This window comes from Hipposideros armiger, unplaced genomic scaffold, assembly GCF_001890085.2.
Source record: "Hipposideros armiger isolate ML-2016 unplaced genomic scaffold, ASM189008v1 scaffold_62, whole genome shotgun sequence".
Taxonomy (NCBI): Eukaryota; Metazoa; Chordata; class Mammalia; order Chiroptera; family Hipposideridae; genus Hipposideros; species Hipposideros armiger.
The window spans coordinates 2,685,265-2,704,074 of record NW_017731412.1 but is presented as its reverse complement, the minus strand read 5'-3'; the positions used below and the strand labels follow the sequence as shown (position 1 = coordinate 2,704,074).

Here is an 18,810-nt window from a genome sequence, read left to right as displayed (position 1 = left end):
TCTGGCAGACGATGGCTGTGTCACACTCGGGGATCTGTGTTGGCTTCAGAGCTGCTCATGGAAGGACGGAGTCTGCCTCTACTTTGTCAGCCTTTTACTGGTTCCTGAGGCACTGGGGACAAGCGGCTTCTGGAGCTGGAGTACCCCGAGGCTCCACGTTGGCTGGCCCGGATTGTGAGCCCCCCCAACCAGAGAGTGGATAGGGAAACTAGACCCCAGGATGTCCCAGACTGAATAAGTTAGTTTTGTCAATCCCGGTCCAGGGATATCCCACTATACCCGCATTGGAAACTGTCCATTCTCACCCGGCTCTCTGGTGCTTAGACTCACGTCTGCCATTTTCTTCCTCTAGGGTGTGGCTTCTTCATTGGGGTCCCAGACCCCTTCTGAAAATCCAATGAAAGCAAGGGACGCTCTCTGAAAAACTCAATATAGAAGTACACACACACACACACACACAATCAAACAATTTTTTGGGGGGATTCATGGGATCCCCCCTAAAAGGTGACAGTCCTTCCATGGGAGCCTTCCCTCCTTCGCCAGCCCTTTCTTGCTGACTTATTGTTCAGCTCCTAACCGCAGATGGTCAGTTTTCAAATGGAAGACTTAGCGCCCTTGTCGTCTCATGCTTGTGGTTAAAGGAAATCGGAATGCCCAATTAATGAGGAGTGATTTCCCAGAGAAGGTTCTGGAGAGGGCTTTGACTCCCCACTTCTTGCCGTACGATTGGCTGGCCGCAGCGTTTCCCCCAGGGAAGTGTCAATTTGTATGAAACAAGAGGAGGGTTGTGTTTGGGTTGTGAAGTTGATGTTTGTCCCAAGGAGTCCTGTGTTGGCTCATGGCTGTCTGGCAAGGAAATGGGTGTTCAGAAGTTCCCCTCCCCTTTCCCCACTCATCTGCGCGTTGTCCCCACCCCTCACCTCCCTGCCCCCAGCGTCTCTGCTCTGCAGGGACAGTGTCCCTGGGCGAATCACTCACTCAGCCACGTGTAAGCCGCGTGTCTCAAAAGCTGGGCAGACATCACAGTTAACCTGGGGGTGAGGGAAGGGGCTTGTTTAAAAAAACGCAGATCTCTGGGTCTTGTGCTCAGAGATTCTGAATCAGTGGCTCTAAGGAGGGGTCAGACGCTGCCCTTTGTCCCCTGGTTATACCAGGGCAATCCCTTGGTCCCTTCAGAATGAGCAAGGACATGCAGGGAATCATGACCTTATTTTCTGGAAGTAGAGTTCCTGTGCTGGGCTGTTTTATAAAAAAAGAACCCTTTCCTCTATGTAGTGCTCAACTTTGGCTGAACATTAGAAGTACCTGGAGTGCTCGCCAATGTTTTATTATGAAACATGTAAGGCATATAGAAAACATGGGAGAATTGTGCAGTGAGCACACTCTACCCACTGCTTAATTCTACAATTAACATTTGGCTGTATATTTGGTCTATCACACGTCCGTCCATCCATCCATCCATCCATCCGTCCGTCCATCTGTCCGTCCGTCCATCCTTCCACCAGTACATCCATTTATCCATCCATCTATTCATCTATCTTACGTGTTTTGGATGCATTTCAAAGTAAGTTGCAGACATTCCACCTTTCTATATTTCGTCCTGCATATCATTAACTAGAATTCGATTTTTGTTCACGATTCTGTATTTCAGGTAAAATTTACATACAGTAAAATGTGGAAATCTCAAGTATACCATTCGCTTTTTGATAAGAGCACATACCTGTGAAACCCAAGCCCCCACCATAATAAAGCATATTCCACTATCCCAGAAAATTCCCTTACGCTCCACCTCCACGGCAGTGAATTCCTGCCTCTGCCTCCCCGCCAGAAGCAATCAATGTTCTGATATTGTTTTTCACTGCAGGTTAGTTTTGTCTGTTGTAGAGTTTAGTATAAGTGAATCATACAGTATATACTTTTTTTTGCATAAAGCTTCTTTCTCCTGGGGAGCTTTTAAAACTCCCGATGTCCAGGCTGCATTGCCCAAGAGCAAAAGCATCAGTCTGTCTGGAGGGTGGGCTCAGGAACCAGTATTAAAAAAAAATTTCTCCAGGTGATGACACACCCCGAGAGATAGTTCCCCATCTCTACCGATTCCCATGTCTCAAACCTATTTCTCAACCATCCCCACCCCAATAGCTAATGTTCCCACATTAGAAATCTGTTTTTCTAGAGACTCATTCCTCTATTGGTGTTCTTTTTTTTACCCCCTTTTTCCTTAGGGGAAAAGGCAGATGTTTAGATTAGTACACAGAACGTTTAGCATTCTTGTAGGGGTGGTCGCTTTGGAGTGACTTTGCCAAGGTCACCATTGCAACTGGAGGTCATCAAGAGGTCCCTGACTTACTTCTGCCTCACCACGGGGCCCCCATGTGATTGTCCTCAGAACAGAGGAGGCCTCGATACAATCCCCTTCAATACATGAAGCAGTTTGAGAAAGGTTAGTCAGTCCCAGCCCTCCTGGCCTGCTGGTTTCCACAAGGACGGAGGCTCAACCTCTGAACGCGTCTCTCCACCTTCCCACCCTCCCTTCAAAATCATTAAAAAAACAAACAAACGAAAACTACTAAAACTAAGACATGGTTCCATTTTTCAAAAAAATTGCTAGTTTTACGAGACCGAGCTAAAATACTGAGCTCTTCAATTCAGTGCTAGGTATCTGGCAACGCTATTCCACATACTGTTACCATGAGCCCCTCAAAAGCTTTAGTTTGCATTGAACTTTTCAATCTAGCTTCACATCCAGCGTTTGCTTTGGGAGGTCGCATCTATGACAGGTGTCGTGGGTCTTATTATTCCATTCTGCAAATGGAGAAACTGAGGCAAAGGGTGATGTCATGAATCGCCGCCCACACGGCTGATACAGGACTTTTTGCGTGGTTCCAGAGCCGCCTCTGTAGTGTTGCCCACAAATTTTTTTTGAATCACAGACCCTTTGTGAGTAGCTGATGCAAGGATGGACTGCTCCTTAGAAAAATTGATGAGCTCTAAATATCAGGTATTTTTGGGGGATAGTGGGTGGTTCTAGACCATTTGAAGCCCTCGCAAAGTAAGAACTTGTGCTTCAAAATATAATAATGTGTGATTTCTAAGCTGGTGTTTATCGGGCAGTGTGTCTCAAATATACGCTCAGCTTTTTATGCACTGTATGACTTTGCAACCCTAAGAGGTGGTATATCTTATTATTCCCATTTTATAGGCAGAAGACTGAGGCTCAGATAAAGAAAGACCCTAGCCAGCACCACATGGCCAAGTTCATTGGATGTAAGGCACATCCACACAACCTGACTTCAGGGCCCCAACTTGAAATGACCACCCCGATAGTAAATCATTTAGAGATTTAACAAGGGGGCCCCAAGGTCTCACACCAAAGTTTTCATAAGTGGTGGGTGGTTAAGGCCAGAGGAGGAGGTGTCCGTGAGTTTCTTAGTGCCCCTCAAGTCAGACAGCCCTGGTTGAATCAACAGTGGGAAATTTAGGTGACCTTTTGTGTCCCCTTGAGATGGAACGGCCAGCATTTACTATCCCCTTCAGCAGCTTGCTGGTGTGGCATGAACAGGGTAATAAAACGATTGTAGACATGAAGGAGAGAGCGGTTATTATTTGCACGGAGCTAAATCCCGCTTGGGGTGAACCGTCTCCAGTTCCTTGTATGTCCACACATGTTACATCAGAGTAACTTCCCCAAGCATGTTAGAAAGTTAATAAATCGCGAAAGCTCTCGCGGGATTGTGGGGCCCCTCTGTAAATTTTAATCATTGCTGAAAGTGCTAGCGTGAGGAGGACTCTGCTCCCTGAGAACAGGAATGTTACAGTCCGTAGCCTTGCCCCCATGCACCGCTTCGGTTGTTTGAAAAAGGCTGCCAGAAATTGAATAAGCATCGGCAGGGCAAAACAACAACAAAATCCCCCAGCACGCCAGCAGCCCGGCCACCTGCTCTTGTGAAAAGGCCAATTCAGTCGGCTGCAGTGGAAAAAGGTTCTCAGGGGCGTTCGTTAGCTGGCGGCACGCTGTGGGTGCAGTTTGGCCGTGGATTTCAATATTCCCTTGTAACGTTTTACAACCCAGACCCGGCGACAATGGCGTCATTCATTGCACTCGCTCACGTGGAACAGAATGTGAGAGGGGGCCGAGCCTGGGAGAAGCTGGTTTGTGGGCTCCGACACCCAGGTTGAACCGAGGTGCTCAGGACCCTCGGCTGGTGTCCTGTGAGCCCAGACCTAGCCGAGTGTATCCACAGGAAGTGGGTACAGCTGTTGATACAGCAGAGAGCAGTGGGATTTGACAGCTGGTAAACTCAAGGTTCCTCAAGCAGTAGGATCAACAAATTGACTGGTAGAACTTGACGTTGACCGGCGTCGCCAACGTCCAACTCTGTTATCACCAGGATGCTTTGTCATCACAGGACGGTTGTGTTGCCCAAGCAGTTGGTGTGAAGGCAACAATTCCCTATTATGAAGTGTAAGTTGGCAAGAGCTCTGGAGTAGCACTGACCCCGGGGTGAAGCTTAACTTTACCTCTTCTTAGCTGTGTGATCTGGGGCAAGTTGTTTAACATATCTGAACCTCAATTTCTTTACCTCTAAAATAAATCTACTCATACAGATGAAATGGAGTTCTTGCCAGGATCAAATGAGGGAAAGCATATAAATCAACCAGTATAGTGGCTGGGACATTAGGAGACTTACAGAACAATGGACGATGAGGATGATGATGAGAATAAGGATGGTGGTGATGGTGAAGATGGTGGTGACGGAGATGGTGGAGATGATGGAGATGATGGTGATGGTGATGGTGATGATGATGGAGGTGATGGTGGTGATGATGGTGGTGATGATGATGGTGATGATGGTGATGACAATGGAGATGAAACACCAGCCCTCCGTTGCTGCTCCTCTTCCCAGGCACACAAGGCCTTTTCAACTTTTCTTGTGCTCTGGATTCTTCAATGATGCTCTCAAGCCATAGAGGAAAGTAGTTCATCTTCTCAGCATAAGGACTTGAGAGACTTTTGCTGTATTGCTACTCACTGTGTCCCTTTGATTGGTCCAGTGATGAGCCTGGTGATAATTAACCCAGATGTCATTTGCTTTTAGCACTCTCTTCCCTTTGCCTCTAACATCTCACACTGACAAGTCCATTCACTCTTCCATGCCCCTATTTTGACACCTGTCAGATGGGCTTGGGGACATTTGATTTCAGGCTCCGTGGAGAGAAGCCAGCTGGGAGGGACCACTGGTTATGGGGATGAGATGGCTTTCCCATGGCTGTGAGCGTTAGTAATCAGCAGGATTTGCCCTTTCCAGAGAATAATTTTACAGTTTGGCAAAGCTGGAATGGAGAATTCCACGGAGCCCATTGATACATTCTTTTGTAAACTCCCTCAGCTAACATTTTGGGGAGTTATTTTCTTTAATTAAAAAATAATACCCATTCCCATTAAGAACATAAAACTAAAAGAGATTCCTACCCCCCGGCCCCCCCCGCTTTTGGTGCTCTGACAGCCCAGGACTTCAACTAAGCAGACGTAAATAGAATTGCCAGTAAGATTTGACAACTTTTATGTTTTTTTTTATTATTATAATTTTTCTTCTTCATTTTCCATGATGTAGCTTGAGCCGCAAAGCGAGAACTATAAAGCTAATTTCATTCCTTTCAGCTTCCTGGGCCCCCGGGGGGACATTCTGAATGGTGTGGCTGCTCAGGATGGCTCCAGCGTTGCTTTTGAGATGGTACAAGCCACCGGAAAGCTCGGTTAGGGGACCCCTGGGTGTCCTGAGGGTGTTTGCAGCCTCATGGAAACTTGGCAGACACTTCATGTCCCCTGCCTGGCTACTCTGACGTGCTTTCACATGACAAAGGCAGCGGCCCAGGGTGGAGGTTGTTACACCCCTGAAGGGTGGGAGACGTGGGAGAGGGATTTACATCCCAAATCCCTGCTCCTCTAAAAGCATATTGTTTTTTTAAATATTGACAGAAGTTATTAGGGGCCTGTGTAGGAGTAATTAGGGGACTGTTGAGTGAAGTTTCTGGTTGTGTCTTTTTCTAGCTCTGTGACAATGGGCAAGTTGCTTAATCTTCCTGGGCCTCAGTTTCCTAATCTTTAAAGTGGGGACAAGAACAGTACCCACTTCCTATGGTCACGGAGAGGAGGATGAAATGGGCTAATACAGCATCTTTCAAAATGTGTTAGGTGTAGTACTCTTTGTATGGGCATGGATTTCTTTGATTTCAATAGGTAAGTATTTATTTTAGTTGCATTAGAAGAGCTATACTTAGCATCACAAGCCCATAATTTCACAGATATTATTGCTCTGAGCGAGGCTAAACTTATTTGGGCAGAAACTTAATTTAAAGCACACGCTAAGTTAAAGAGGGACTGATCTGGGTGTATGGCAAAAATCACGGCTAAGTTTGGGATCTATTGATACATATTTCTTCTGGGGCCAGGTTTTCTGAACCTGTTTGGTGCCACGGACCTCCCTGGCAGTCTGGTAAAGCCTGTGGGTCACTTCTCAGAATGTGACAATATGATTAAATGCATAAAATAAAATGCGTAGGTCGCAAAGGAAACCAATTATGTTAACAATGACAATAACGATGATGATTGTCGCTTGTTAAGCACTCACTGTGTGCAAAGTACTGTCCAGTTTTTCACATGTATTCACTCATTTCTTCTCTTAACACCCCGTTTGAACTGGGGATTTTTTTCTTATCCCTATTTTACAGATGGGAAAACCGAAGCATGGAGAAGTTAAACATTATGTCAGTGGTGACAAGTATAGTAGCTCAAAAAAAAAAAATCTAAGGCATAAACAGCAAATTTCCAGAGTAGGGTAACCTAGAATCACTCCTGTCTATCCTAGGTGGTCAGCTACCATTCTTTACTAAAGTGGGACAAAGATCTCAGCCCAATTTTAAAGATGGAGCCCCAGAAGTTAAGTCTGAATGCTCGGCTCTTCTAGTTTTTGAATTAGGAAATTCAAAGACGTAGAATAGGTTGGAATATTGCAAAATGCCACATGTGTTTACTGATCATTTAGAGGGGTTCTTAACTGGGGCTGCTCACTTACCTTTCTGAATACATAGAGAACTATTCATCAACTTACTTGCCTCATGTATAAGGCATGAAAAGTTAGTGCCTATATATATATATATATATATATCCCGGGCATATGATGCACTTAAGTGTAAATTGGATCCCTTGGCTCATCAGAGACCTCTTTCGTTTCTCATTCTGTGACTTTTTGGTGAATTCTTTGACCTCCATGGATCACTCAGTGCGGTGATCTGTACCAGGGCACCGATCAATGTTATGTCCCATTTTCTCTCTTTTAGTAAAGAATATCCCGTGGTTCCCAGGAGCACAGTGAGACAAAAAGTGGCCTCCAACCACAGCCCTTTCAGCAGTGAGCCTCGAGCTCTCTCCACTTCTTCTAACTTGGGATCCCAGTACCAGTGTGAGAATGGTGTGTCCGGCGCCTCCCAGGACCTCCTGCCCCCACCCAACCCGTACCCACTGCCCCAGGAGCACGGCCAAATTTACCATTGCACCAAGAGGAAAGGTGAGTGTGACAACCCCTGCCCGACTTGCCTCTCTCTACTTCTTCTTTCCTTTCCTTGAAAAAAAAAAAAAGGACACAAAACTACATTTACTTATTTAAAAAATGTAACCAATAAAAAACTACATAGACATTGCAAGAAATTCAGACCATGCCAGTAAAACTAAGGGCTCCCTTCACACGTCCCTCCCCCAGTTCTAGCCCCTTCCTTTGGGGAAAACTTACCTGAAATGTCCAGACCTATTTTATTCATCTACACATGCACACACACACAATTTAAAGTAGTTTTGTTTTTACTTTTAACAGTTGATACGATGATACTGGATTTATTTTGCAACTTGCATTTTTTTTTTTAAACTTCAGACTATGTTGCAGATTTATGAACTGAAGCCTCCTCATTCTTTTTAACCGATGCAGAGGAAGTATTGCCTCAAAAGGATGAGGCAGAGTTTGTGTTGTCACTCTCATTAGCAGACAGAGGGGTTGTTTGTGTTCCTGGCTGTCTCACAAGCCGGCTATAGGTACTTTTCTTCGAATTGGGTGTCCCTCTGAAGTTCATGTGCCAGGGTTTCTCCCAGGTGGATTCTGAGGTCTTCTTTCCTTTCCAGATCAAAGTCAGCGCGCGCGCGCACACACACACACACACACACACACACACACACACACACTCACAACTGATTTTTCTCTCCTTTGCATGCCCTGTTTAAATCTACCAGGCGGGTGTCTGAGACATTCATTGTTTCCTTTGCCAAATGAGGAATGGATGACTTTTCCTAAGTCACTTGAGTCCAAAGGGACTGGGTCAGGAAGGAAATTTCTGGTGGCATGTTTTTCAAGCCAGAATCGACGCAAAGCAAGGGTCATGGGCGGTGTGGTTGAGCTCAACTTACTAGAACAGTTGCTTGGTGTGAGCTGCAGACAGGCATGATGAGGACATTGAAAGCAGTGGGGCCAGGGAAATGCAGGTGTGAATCTCAACTCTGCCACCAGCTTCCTGTGTGACCTCAGGCAGGTGTCCTAACCTCTCTGTGCCTCTGTTTCCTGCTTTGCACATGGTGCTAAGTTCCCTAGAGCACCTGATACTTGTAAGCACCCAGTCAGTGGTAGCTAGGATTGCATAAGGAGCAGATACCGCTCCAGAAAGTGAGTCCCTAGAGGAAATGAAGGGGACGCTGCTTATCAAATAAAGGCTTGAGAAATCGGATCCCCGTTTTGCAGGAGGAGGGGACCCTGGAGCCCAGTGGTTATGCCCATGGTTTGAGAATCAGACAATTGGGATGAATCCCACCTTTGCCATTTGCAAATTGTTATGATGAGGAGCAAGTTACTTAACTCCCCTAAGCCTCATTAAAAAAAAAATTCCAGATTTGGGCTCATGATTGAACCTGTCTGTTAGGTTTGATGGGACGATGACATGAAATCATGCTTGTCATGTGTTTAGCACAGGGTTGACTCAATAAGCTGTCACTATTTTGCTCCATCAGGCCCTAATCCTAATCTTTAGAGCAGCCTGTTGTACCCCAAGACTTCAGGACCCAACACAATGCCTTTGGAAGTCCAGTGCCCAGTGTCTGGACCATTACAAAACAACTCACTAACGAGAACCAATGGGAATGGATGCTTTTGGTGGCTTCCTCTGGAGCTGGGGTTACATGAGGAAACTAACAGTTTTTTGACTATTTGACATTTACTAATCTTGCGTTTTGAAGGAGGGGTGAGCAAGTCTTTGGTCCAAGCCTGGGCTGGGGAGCTGACCTGGGTGAGGCTGAGGTTTCCAGACTCACCTGAAGCCCATCCAAGCTCCTTGGATCTCAAAGGCCTGAACAATATCACCCCAACAGGCCTCCTGGCCCAACTCCCAGCACGTCCGTTGCCAGATGGGCTGGAGACCAGATGCTTGCAAACATGTCTGCCTCTTCAGGCACGAGCAGGGGTTAAGAATGTCTCACGGAACATAGGTCCCTGCATGGAAATTCTGTTTTATATTATATTTAAGGGTGCCCTGCCTAGGTTCCAGACCTCAACCTTTTCAGTAACTCTCTTCAGTAGGTGCTATTATTAACCCACTTTACAAATGGGGAAACTGAGGCTCGGAACAGCAAAATCATGCGCTGGTGATTCTTGAAGGTGGAATTTGAACCCACGCCTGGTCTACAGACTCCGCCTGGGCCCTGAACCACCACCACTCATACTGTTACCTTTGCTTATCAGCTACAATCTCAAACAAGTTCAGTCTCCACGAGAGATCTGCTCTAGAGACTGGGTCAAACGTGCTGATTAACAGCTCACCAGGTTTGAATTAGGGAGCTCTGTCTATGAAATTAATGCCAGACCAAAAGAAGAGGAAAAAGAAGTTAAAAAGAATCAAGGCACTTTTTTAGATTCAATATTTATAGCAGCATCCTTCTATGCGCATTCCTGGAGGATGCAGTGGGGAGGCTTTGAACGCAAGACTGGTGAACCGCTGTAGATTACGTGAGCCATTGACCTCCACGGGGTACCCGGAGGGATCTTCGCGTGAGCTCAAGGTCAACCTTAGATGGCCGCTGGGGAAGCTGAGGTTGGTGGCTGGTCCTTTGCAGAACATCCCAGTCGCTGACGCTTTCCAGCAGTGTGGCTCTGGGCAAGGTGCTTAAACTCACTGAGCCTCAACGACCTTTTCTGCAAAATGGGGTAAAACCATAGTACCTATCCTGTAGGGGTGTTACAGGATGAAATGATATTATCCATGTCAAACACCTAAGGCAGTGCCTGACACATGTGATCAGTGAACGTTAGCTAGCCACTCTCCTGCGAGCTCACACTGTCCCAAGCAGGTCAGATATTATAACAGCATGCAGTTGTATAATTAAAAAAAAAATGAAAATGGTGATCGAATGCTATAAAGGAGAGAGGCAAAAGTGCTAGCGAATATAAAACGGGGGTCTCAGACTAGGGTGGGGGATCAGGGAAGAATTTTAGCTGAGAGTAAGATTTGGATAGGAGAAGGGGCAGAGGGTGGGGTGTCCAGGCGTAGAGGAAAGCACATGTGCAGCCCCTTGGAAGATGGAAAGGGGTTAGCAAGAGGCCAGCAGGGCTGGAGCAGAGTGACGGGAAAGTGTAGAAGAGGCTATGAGAAAGGCAGGGTTTAGTACGATGCCAGCCCTTGTGAGCCGTTTTGAAGGATTTCACATTTTATCTTAACACCAATGGGCAGCCATCGGAGAGGTTCAGACCCTTGAGAGACGGGGTTCGGTTTTTCTTTTGAAGCAGTCACTTTGCTGTGATAGGAAGGGACTAGAATTGACACCAGAGCTCCGTTGCAAAAAGACTGTTGCAGACTCGGGGGCGTGAGTTGATGGTGGCTCAGACCAAGGTGTGGGCAGAAGAGCGGGCGATGTGGGTCGAATCAGGACCGAGTGACTGGCCGGCGATAACAAGGTGAAGAATGACCCCCTTTTTTACGACGCGGAAACTGAGGCTCAGAGAGATTGAGGAGCTAGTCCAGCATCATCCAGCCGGTGAATGGCCCTGCCCCTAATCCACACCTCCATCTCTGCACTCAGGGTACACGGGGATATGTACCCCGCAGGACTCCTTTCACCTTTCCAGAAACCTCTGTCCTTCTCACCTCCCTCCGCCCTCAAATGAAAGCTCCCAGGGACAGGGAACATTCCAGCCAAGCTCTGTCTGTCCTGCCGGCCTCGGAGACACGACAAAAAGCAATTCATCATCAGCCTCCATTGTAAAGTGATAAGAAATCGGTGGAGGTTTCCTTCCAGTTTGGGATTCCCGTTAAGTGATAACTCCATGGGTGGCTTTCCCCTCGGCCCCTGCCTGCCCCACTCACTATCTGACTTCCCCTCATTGTCTGTCTCCTTTCCAACAAGCCCAGAAGGCTGGTGCAATGAAATGTCAGAGGGCTAGCCAGGCCAGAGGGCTCCTTGTGTTTGGACCCAGCTGTCTCCAAACTATCTATCCCGATGGATGGGAAGGTCTTTTATCAATGCCACTCCATCACAGCCAGGACCCAGGGGCCTGGGAGAGCACTTGTCTATCTTCCTTTCCCCCCTCCCACCCAGACAACCCCTCCCTACCTCATTAGAAGCCCAAGGCGACCCAAATCAAGATTTTAGCAAAGCCAAGTACTGCATTGGGTATTCGAAAGGAAGTCATAGATGGGAGGGGAAGGGGAATTGGATAGTGTAAAGGGTTTTGCAGGGTGCATTTGTTCAGTCCTGTGTGCTTGTTAGAGCCATTTCACATTGCTTTCTTCACGGGACCCTCACTGTGCTCTTTGAGCAATGGGGGAGATGCCCTCCATCCCCGTTTTGCAGTGAGCAAGCAAAGGACCCAAAGGTTAGGTTAGATTGCCAAGTTTATGTGGCTGGCGAGTGGCAGATCTCGGATGTACTTATCAAAGAAATGTTGACTGAGCATTGACTTCGTAGTGGAGGCTGTGCTGGCTGCTTGGGTTATGAGGAGGACAAGATGGCAGAGGTCTCTGCACTCAGGAAACGTGTATTCCACTGAGGGGGACAGATAATAAGCAAGTGAATAAAATGCAATGGCTTCAGATAATGGCTAAGTAAGACTTGAACTGGAGTCTTTTGATTGCCAATGAAGCATAGTCCCACAGTACCGTTCCAGTCCTTTCTACTTAAAGCTAAGAGCTAAAATCCATCCATCCATTCATCTGTCCATTCATCCATCCATTCATCCACCTGTCTGTGCATCCATCCATTCATCCATCTGTCCATCCTGTCCTCTGAACACGACTTTCATGAAAGCTGAAAGGCTACTGCCATCTAGCAGAAAGAGCACTGTTTGCTGAACCAGAAGACCGGAATCATAGTTCCACTTCTGACGTGCAGTCACTCCATGAGCCTGTGGCTGCTCACCAGTCTATCTCCAGGGTCTCTTGTCTGAATGAACTCAATCGCCAAGGGAAATGACCCGTTTGGGAATGGTGACAATATTTGCTCAGTGGGATTCATGATGTGAAAGCAGCTCTGTGAGTTTTCCAGCGCTGAAATCCACCCAAATCCCTTCAAGTATTGGATGATGGTCCCAGAGCCATCTGTCCAATCCTCTGCGGGGGAAAAGAGGTAAAATAACCCAGGTGATTTAGACAGCTAAGATTTAAACACTTAACTTTACGTGCAAGGACGATAGACAGAAGCTAGACTGCACTTTTGATTATTATCTCAACTCCTACATGAAATTTTGGTATTATCCTCATGTACAGTTAAGATCTGAGATTGGAATGGTCCCAGCGGTTCGTCCAAGGTCACATAGCCAGCGAGAGCCAGAGACATAACTCTGCCCTAAAATCTGTGTTCTGGATTCATCATTAAAGCCACTTTTTCCAGAATCAATAGCATCCGGAAAAATGCAAGGGACCAGGTTTTTTTTTTCCCAGTGCTATGCAGCGATTGGTGGGCAGAATCAGGAAGGGCTTTACTGCTCTCCGAGATACTCCGTTGGGCTCAGGACCACACGTAATACACAACGCTCTGAAACCGAGCTGTGGGCTCGTTGCATCAGGCACTTGACACGTGACCTCAGCCCCTTCCCCAACCGTGGGAGGTAAACATGACTTGGCTGGGAGAGAGGCTTTGCTGTTGATCAGTTAGCAGGCTCCCAATGAAAAGAGACCAAACCATAACCAAAATAAACGCAGAGATGACATCCAAAGCATTTATCACAACCTGAAATTTGGATGCTCGCATTGGAATTTCTTTACAATGTGGTGAGGTTCGAGAGGAATTTGAGAATGCTCAGGGCCTGCTTTCATCAATGAGCCAGCATCGAGCTTCTCTGAGGACTCTGCATCAGATCTTTGGGGCATTAAAGACTGGAATGTGTAATTTTACGATTTTCCAAAATGGGCTCCAGCCCTTTTCATATTATTCTTCCTTTTTTTTTTTAACTTTGTAACAAATCTGGAAGAGGATCAGAAACTCGGGAATGGTTACTTTGACTTGTTTTTTTTTTTTTCTCTTGCCAAGGGTACCCTGCAGCTGTACTTTCTATTATTGAAAAGGGGAACGCCCTGGTTAAATGGAAAACCCAAAGGTTCTGATTCCAGCAACAATGGAAACATTCAGATTTATGGATCTGGGGGTGGGAGGAAGCATGGAGGGGAGGAATCGAGGGAGGAAGTGATGAGGACAAAAAAAGTTGAGTGTAGTGATGTCTTCAAGACGCCAACAGAATGCCCAGTTGAAAGGTGATGAACTGTATGGCCACTGGCTCTTCTGATGTCTTCAGACACCTGGCATGATGTAGAGAGAACACCTGGAAGAGAGACTGCATTTTCCACTTTTTTTTTTTTGGACAAACGTTTGGGCATCCTATGGGCCCCAGATGTGTCCCAGAAGAGTCTAGCTGGAAATAAATTTGCTCCCTGTCCGGTGGGTAAAACTTGAGCATAGTTATGTTTTGTTTGGGAGATTTTTGACTTCACCTGCGGGTGTCATTCAGAGAATGATAGAAATGGAGGTGTTGGGTGGAATCCACACCCAGGCTAATCTTACCTCGGCTGGGGAGCTGCTTTATAATCCAGTCTAAAGTTAAAGGGTTTACTGTTGGAGGTGGGGGCGGGGGATGACTAAATTGGAGCTTTATATCTGAGGACCACCTCCTAATCACAGAGGGTTAGCATTCTGCACTCACTGCTCAGGGGAGGACGGAGAGGGACTGAGGCTGTGCGCTAACAGTAGGACCATGCAACCTGTTGACCACTCCATGGCCAGCACCTGGCACAGGACCTGGCACTGGGTAGGGTCTCATAGATATCTGTTGGGTGACTGGGTGAGTGGCATTGCGTAAGAGAAATCTAGAGAGCTGGCAGCAAGGTGTGGTAGGTGGAGCCACTCAGATCTAGCTTTGACTTCAGCCTCTGCTCCCTCCTGGTTGTGAGACCTTGGGTAGGTCACTTTCCTGAGCCTCAATTTCTGCCTCTGTGAGATAGCCACTTTGGGGAATTATTATGAGATTAGAGTAAGGTCACTTAGGAGGTCCTCAATCAATAATAGCTCTTATTTCCTTATAAATAATTTCCCCCCATCATCAAGTCCCACATCCTGCCCCCACGCCATCGACCATCACCATAAGTGGCAGGAATGTCCCACTGTTTCATTTTTCTTCACACCCCCCTAAAGACAGACCTGTTTCTGCACATTTATTGATTAGAAAGGGATTGGAAGGTGAAGAAAGAAAATCTCCAGTTTGGGGGGTGGAATGCCAGCTAAGAAATAGATCTGTGTTGTGGCGTACGCCTCGGTAGGGATTGCCAAGTATTGCTTGCCCTGAAGGAACTATGGAACTATTGGAGGTGTGTGATTACTGATGCCGTGAGGCTGACAGGTGGTGTTACCTTTGCTCAAGAGCTGCCCTGAATGATGTCATGTCAGGAGGTTTACACGCTTGATTTATTGAATTCTTAGCTGCCCATTGGAGTAAGAATTACTAACTGACTCAGAAATGATGAAAATAAGTCTCTGAGCAGGTAGGTGCAAATGTCCCTCTGGTATTAAGTCAAAGAGCCAGATTAGAACCCAGACGTGTCTAGACTCCTTAATCTGGATTTTAGGGAGTCCTTGAGCCCCTCGAAGTTGTATGCACGGGCAAGTCTCCCAATTTTGTGTTTCAGTGTATTATTCTAGGAGAGAGCCCAGTACTTCTGTTAGTTCCCAAAGGGGTCAGTGACTCCGAAGAAGTTAAGGATAGAACTGTGTCCACTGTCCTTCAACAGATGCTTGAAGAAAGGGAGTGCCATGCTCGTCAGATAGACAGTGATGCATTCATTTGTACTGACTCAGATATTAACTAGGCACTTGCTTGCGTCAATAGGAAAGGATTTGAGGATTCACTTGCTCTTCTGTCTGTTCGTCCATCCATCCTTCCATCCATTGCACAAGTCTTTATTGCACGCCTTCTCTAGACACCGCTGTGTCTCCTTTGTTAAACGGGGATGATAATAGATCCCACCTCAGAGGGTCGTTATGAAGATTAAGTGGGTTATCTCAGAGAGAGTGCTTGGAACAGTGCCGGATAGCGTGAACCCTCTATGTGGTGTTGTGTTTGCTGTTTTTGTTGGTCCTATCATTATTTGTGTTACTAGGTAGGAACCAGGTTCTGGGAATGCAGTGATGGGTAATACAGACAATCCTTTGTGGAATTTATATGCCAGGGAGGAGGGAAGATAATAATAATAATAATCCTCATTTATTGAGTGTTTTCCTTGTATGGAGCTCTGGGCTAACATACATTCCCCCATTTCATTCTCGGTAATTCCCTTCATAGAAAAATGCCACTGTTACTCTTTCCATTTTGCAGATTAAGAAACTGAGCTCAGAAGGGTCAAACTGTTTGCTTAGAACTCCATAGCCCAAGGCCTTAACCAGGACAGTCCACCTCTTTGTATCAGAAGGCAGGTTGGCGCTCACTATCTCCTAGACCTGATCCTCCTTTAAGCCTTCGGCCAAGTGGCCATCGCTGCCTTTAGCTGTGGGGTGCCTGGTCTTGGCTTAAATTGGTTTCTTCCCTCCTGTCTCAGCAGATGAAGAGTGTTCCACTGCAGACCATCCCTACAAGAAGCCCTACATGGAGACGTCGCCCAGTGAAGAGGACCCATTCTATCGCTCCGGCTACCCCCAGCAGCAGGGCCTGAGCGCCTCCTACAGGACAGAGTCAGCCCAGCGGCAGGCCTGCATGTATGCCAGCTCCGCGCCACCCAGCGAGCCGGTGCCCAGCTTGGAGGACATCAGCTGCAACACGTGGCCCAGCATGCCTTCCTACAGCAGCTGCACGGTCACCACCGTGCAGCCCATGGACAGGCTACCCTACCAGCACTTCTCCGCTCACTTCACCTCGGGGCCTCTGGTCCCCCGGCTGGCTGGCATTGCCAACCATGGCTCCCCACAGCTCGGAGAGGGTATGTTCCAGCACCAGACCTCCGTGGCCCACCAGCCTGTGGTCAGGCAGTGCGGGCCTCAGACTGGCTTGCAGTCCCCTGGCGGCCTCCAGCCGTCTGAGTTCCTCTACTCTCACGGCGTACCGAGGACCCTGTCCCCACACCAGTACCACTCTGTGCATGGGGTCGGCATGGCGCCAGAGTGGAGTGAGAATAGCTAAAGCGAGGCCTGCGTCCTAACAGACATTTGCTAGCGAAGAGGAGGAGTGAGAGAGTGGGAGAGAGGGAGAGAGACAGTAGCAGAGAGAACCCCACGGACAAGATTCTTCATTTCACCCCGTGTTCACACCTGTACTCGAGACCCCCTCGACACTGATCTAATCAGTAGCTTGAAACCACAATTCAAAAAATGTGACTTTGTTGTTTCGTCTCAAAACTTGAACAACAAACAAACAAAATACGTCCCGTTCCCCCCCCACCCCCAGCACACTCATCAGCCGGCCGTGTTCACACCACCTCCAGATGGCCTCCCTGATTCCTTCTTTTGGTCTTCAGAAAGTCTGGCCTCATTGAGTGTTTTATCCTAATGAGGAGTTGGAGTCTTTTCCTGTCTTGGTGTTAATGTTGACATTGTTATATAATAAATAATAATATATTTTTTTTCTTTCAATTTTCTTAACGGGACCCAGTCCCTTACTTTGGGGGTGGTCTGAGGCAAGTATGTTTCCAAGTACGTACATGTGGGGTTCCCTTCGTATATACCACCCCTAAAACCTAAATTCGCCACCCTCTCTTTGACTAAGAAATTACCTACCTCTGCCATGTGATGTTTCTGCAAAGGTTCCCTACATCCCAGCTTTTCTCCGAACGCGCCTTACCTCCCCCGTCATCACGGAGCCCAGTTTTGCCTTCTAGTTGGAGTCAGGATAACATTGGACTCCATCTGGCGTCATATCTTACTCAGCCCTCCTGTCTTCCCAGCTCTGGGTGTTTCCAGCCATCTGTCGCTAAAACGTGGCCTATAGCTTCCCAGGCCGGAAAGCTTGCTTTGAAAAACTTAAAAAGCCCTGGTTTACATGCGGGCCGAACTGTGATAAGCAAGGAGCAAGCTCTGTGCTGACAAGAGTTGTGAAAAAGCCAAACTAAATATTCGTCCTGATAAAAAACAAAGCCAGCCCCCAGCCTCCAAATCTCCGTTGCCGATGACCCAAACTGGACACAAAACAAAACCCACAATTCCTAAAGAAGAGGCAAGACTTGCTGACCGATTAGTTCTCTCCAAAGAAATCACGCCAAACGCCGACACGAAACTGTGGTTATGGAAAGCAGAAAGCAGTATAAAAAAAAAAAAGTGTGTAAGTAAAATGTTATTGCAGGGTTCTTCAGATGTAATATTTTACTGGTACTATTTATTTATAAATAGGAGTTCTAATTAAGTAATAACATGAAATGAAATCCAGCATAGGAGCTGGCCAAGAGCTTTTAATTTTATTGATACTCAAAACCAAGTTTGCGTTCTTTTTTTTTTTTTTCCTTTTGAATGTGCTTTGCTTTCTGGATTAAAAAAAAAAATCTTTTCTTTTTTTAACTGACCCTAATAAAGAGAACAGGGTAATATGCGAGGCTGAGTATGTCCAAGTCCGTGAGAGTGTGTGAGTATGTTTCTATGTGAGTGTCTTCAAGCGATTATGTCTTTTTTATGTTGCTAAGGGGGGGGGAGGGTGAGAATTCAGTACTCGTTTCGTATATTTGTGTGCCAATTAATGCCTAATAAATACCATGTGCTTAAAAAAAGTACAAGGGACTTGAACACCCATTTTTTTTTCCCTGTTCTTTCTACTGATTGAATAGAAGGGGAAATTACGTGGAGCAAATGAGCCCGTGATGCTTGGCAGGTGAATTTTTCACCCCATCTGCTTTCCCCGGCTTGTTTTGAGGTATTTAGAATCCTTGTACTTGAGCGTGATGGAGCTGAATATATTTATCCACTGGCTTCCATCCCTGGAACAGAGTTATTTGCTTTCATTGAATGTGTGTCAGCATTGGGGGGGGGGGAGGCGAATCATCAGAATGATCAAAAAATCATATCATATCAGTCACGCTATGTGTAACACTCAATACTTGGTTTTCTGAAGGATCTCTTTTTTTTAATTAATTGCCAGAATCAAGTGTTTTTGGGGTCCCATGCAAGCAACTTTATGGACCGTCAATGGCTGTTTACTTAAAACCCACAAATTTAGGATTTGTGAGTTGGTCCTGTATAACACATATGGGGCACAACAGAGGAGCAAATGAGTCCTGCTCTTTTTTTTTTTTTAAATCTCAATTATAAAGAACCATCAATATGTC

General features: G+C 46.6%; 1 protein-coding gene across 11 annotated transcripts in view; it reads left to right on the top strand.

Annotated features, from left to right (window-relative positions):
* TBX5 (T-box transcription factor 5) overlaps positions 1 to 18,254 on the top strand; it is a 66,363-nt gene extending 48,109 nt beyond the window's left edge. For 9 of the 11 annotated variants that reach the window (XM_019641635.1, XM_019641636.1, XM_019641637.1 and 6 more), the window contains 2 exons: positions 7,339 to 7,565; positions 16,105 to 16,941. In XM_019641635.1, coding sequence (XP_019497180.1) covers positions 7,339 to 7,565; positions 16,105 to 16,682 — 805 coding nt within the window. In that variant the 3' untranslated portion in view covers positions 16,683 to 16,941. Of the gene's footprint in view, positions 1 to 7,338; positions 7,566 to 16,104 lie in introns of all 11 variants that reach the window. The other 2 variants (XM_019641642.1, XM_019641641.1) reach the window with 1 other exon arrangement.
* The last annotated feature ends 556 nt before the right edge of the window (positions 18,255 to 18,810 follow it).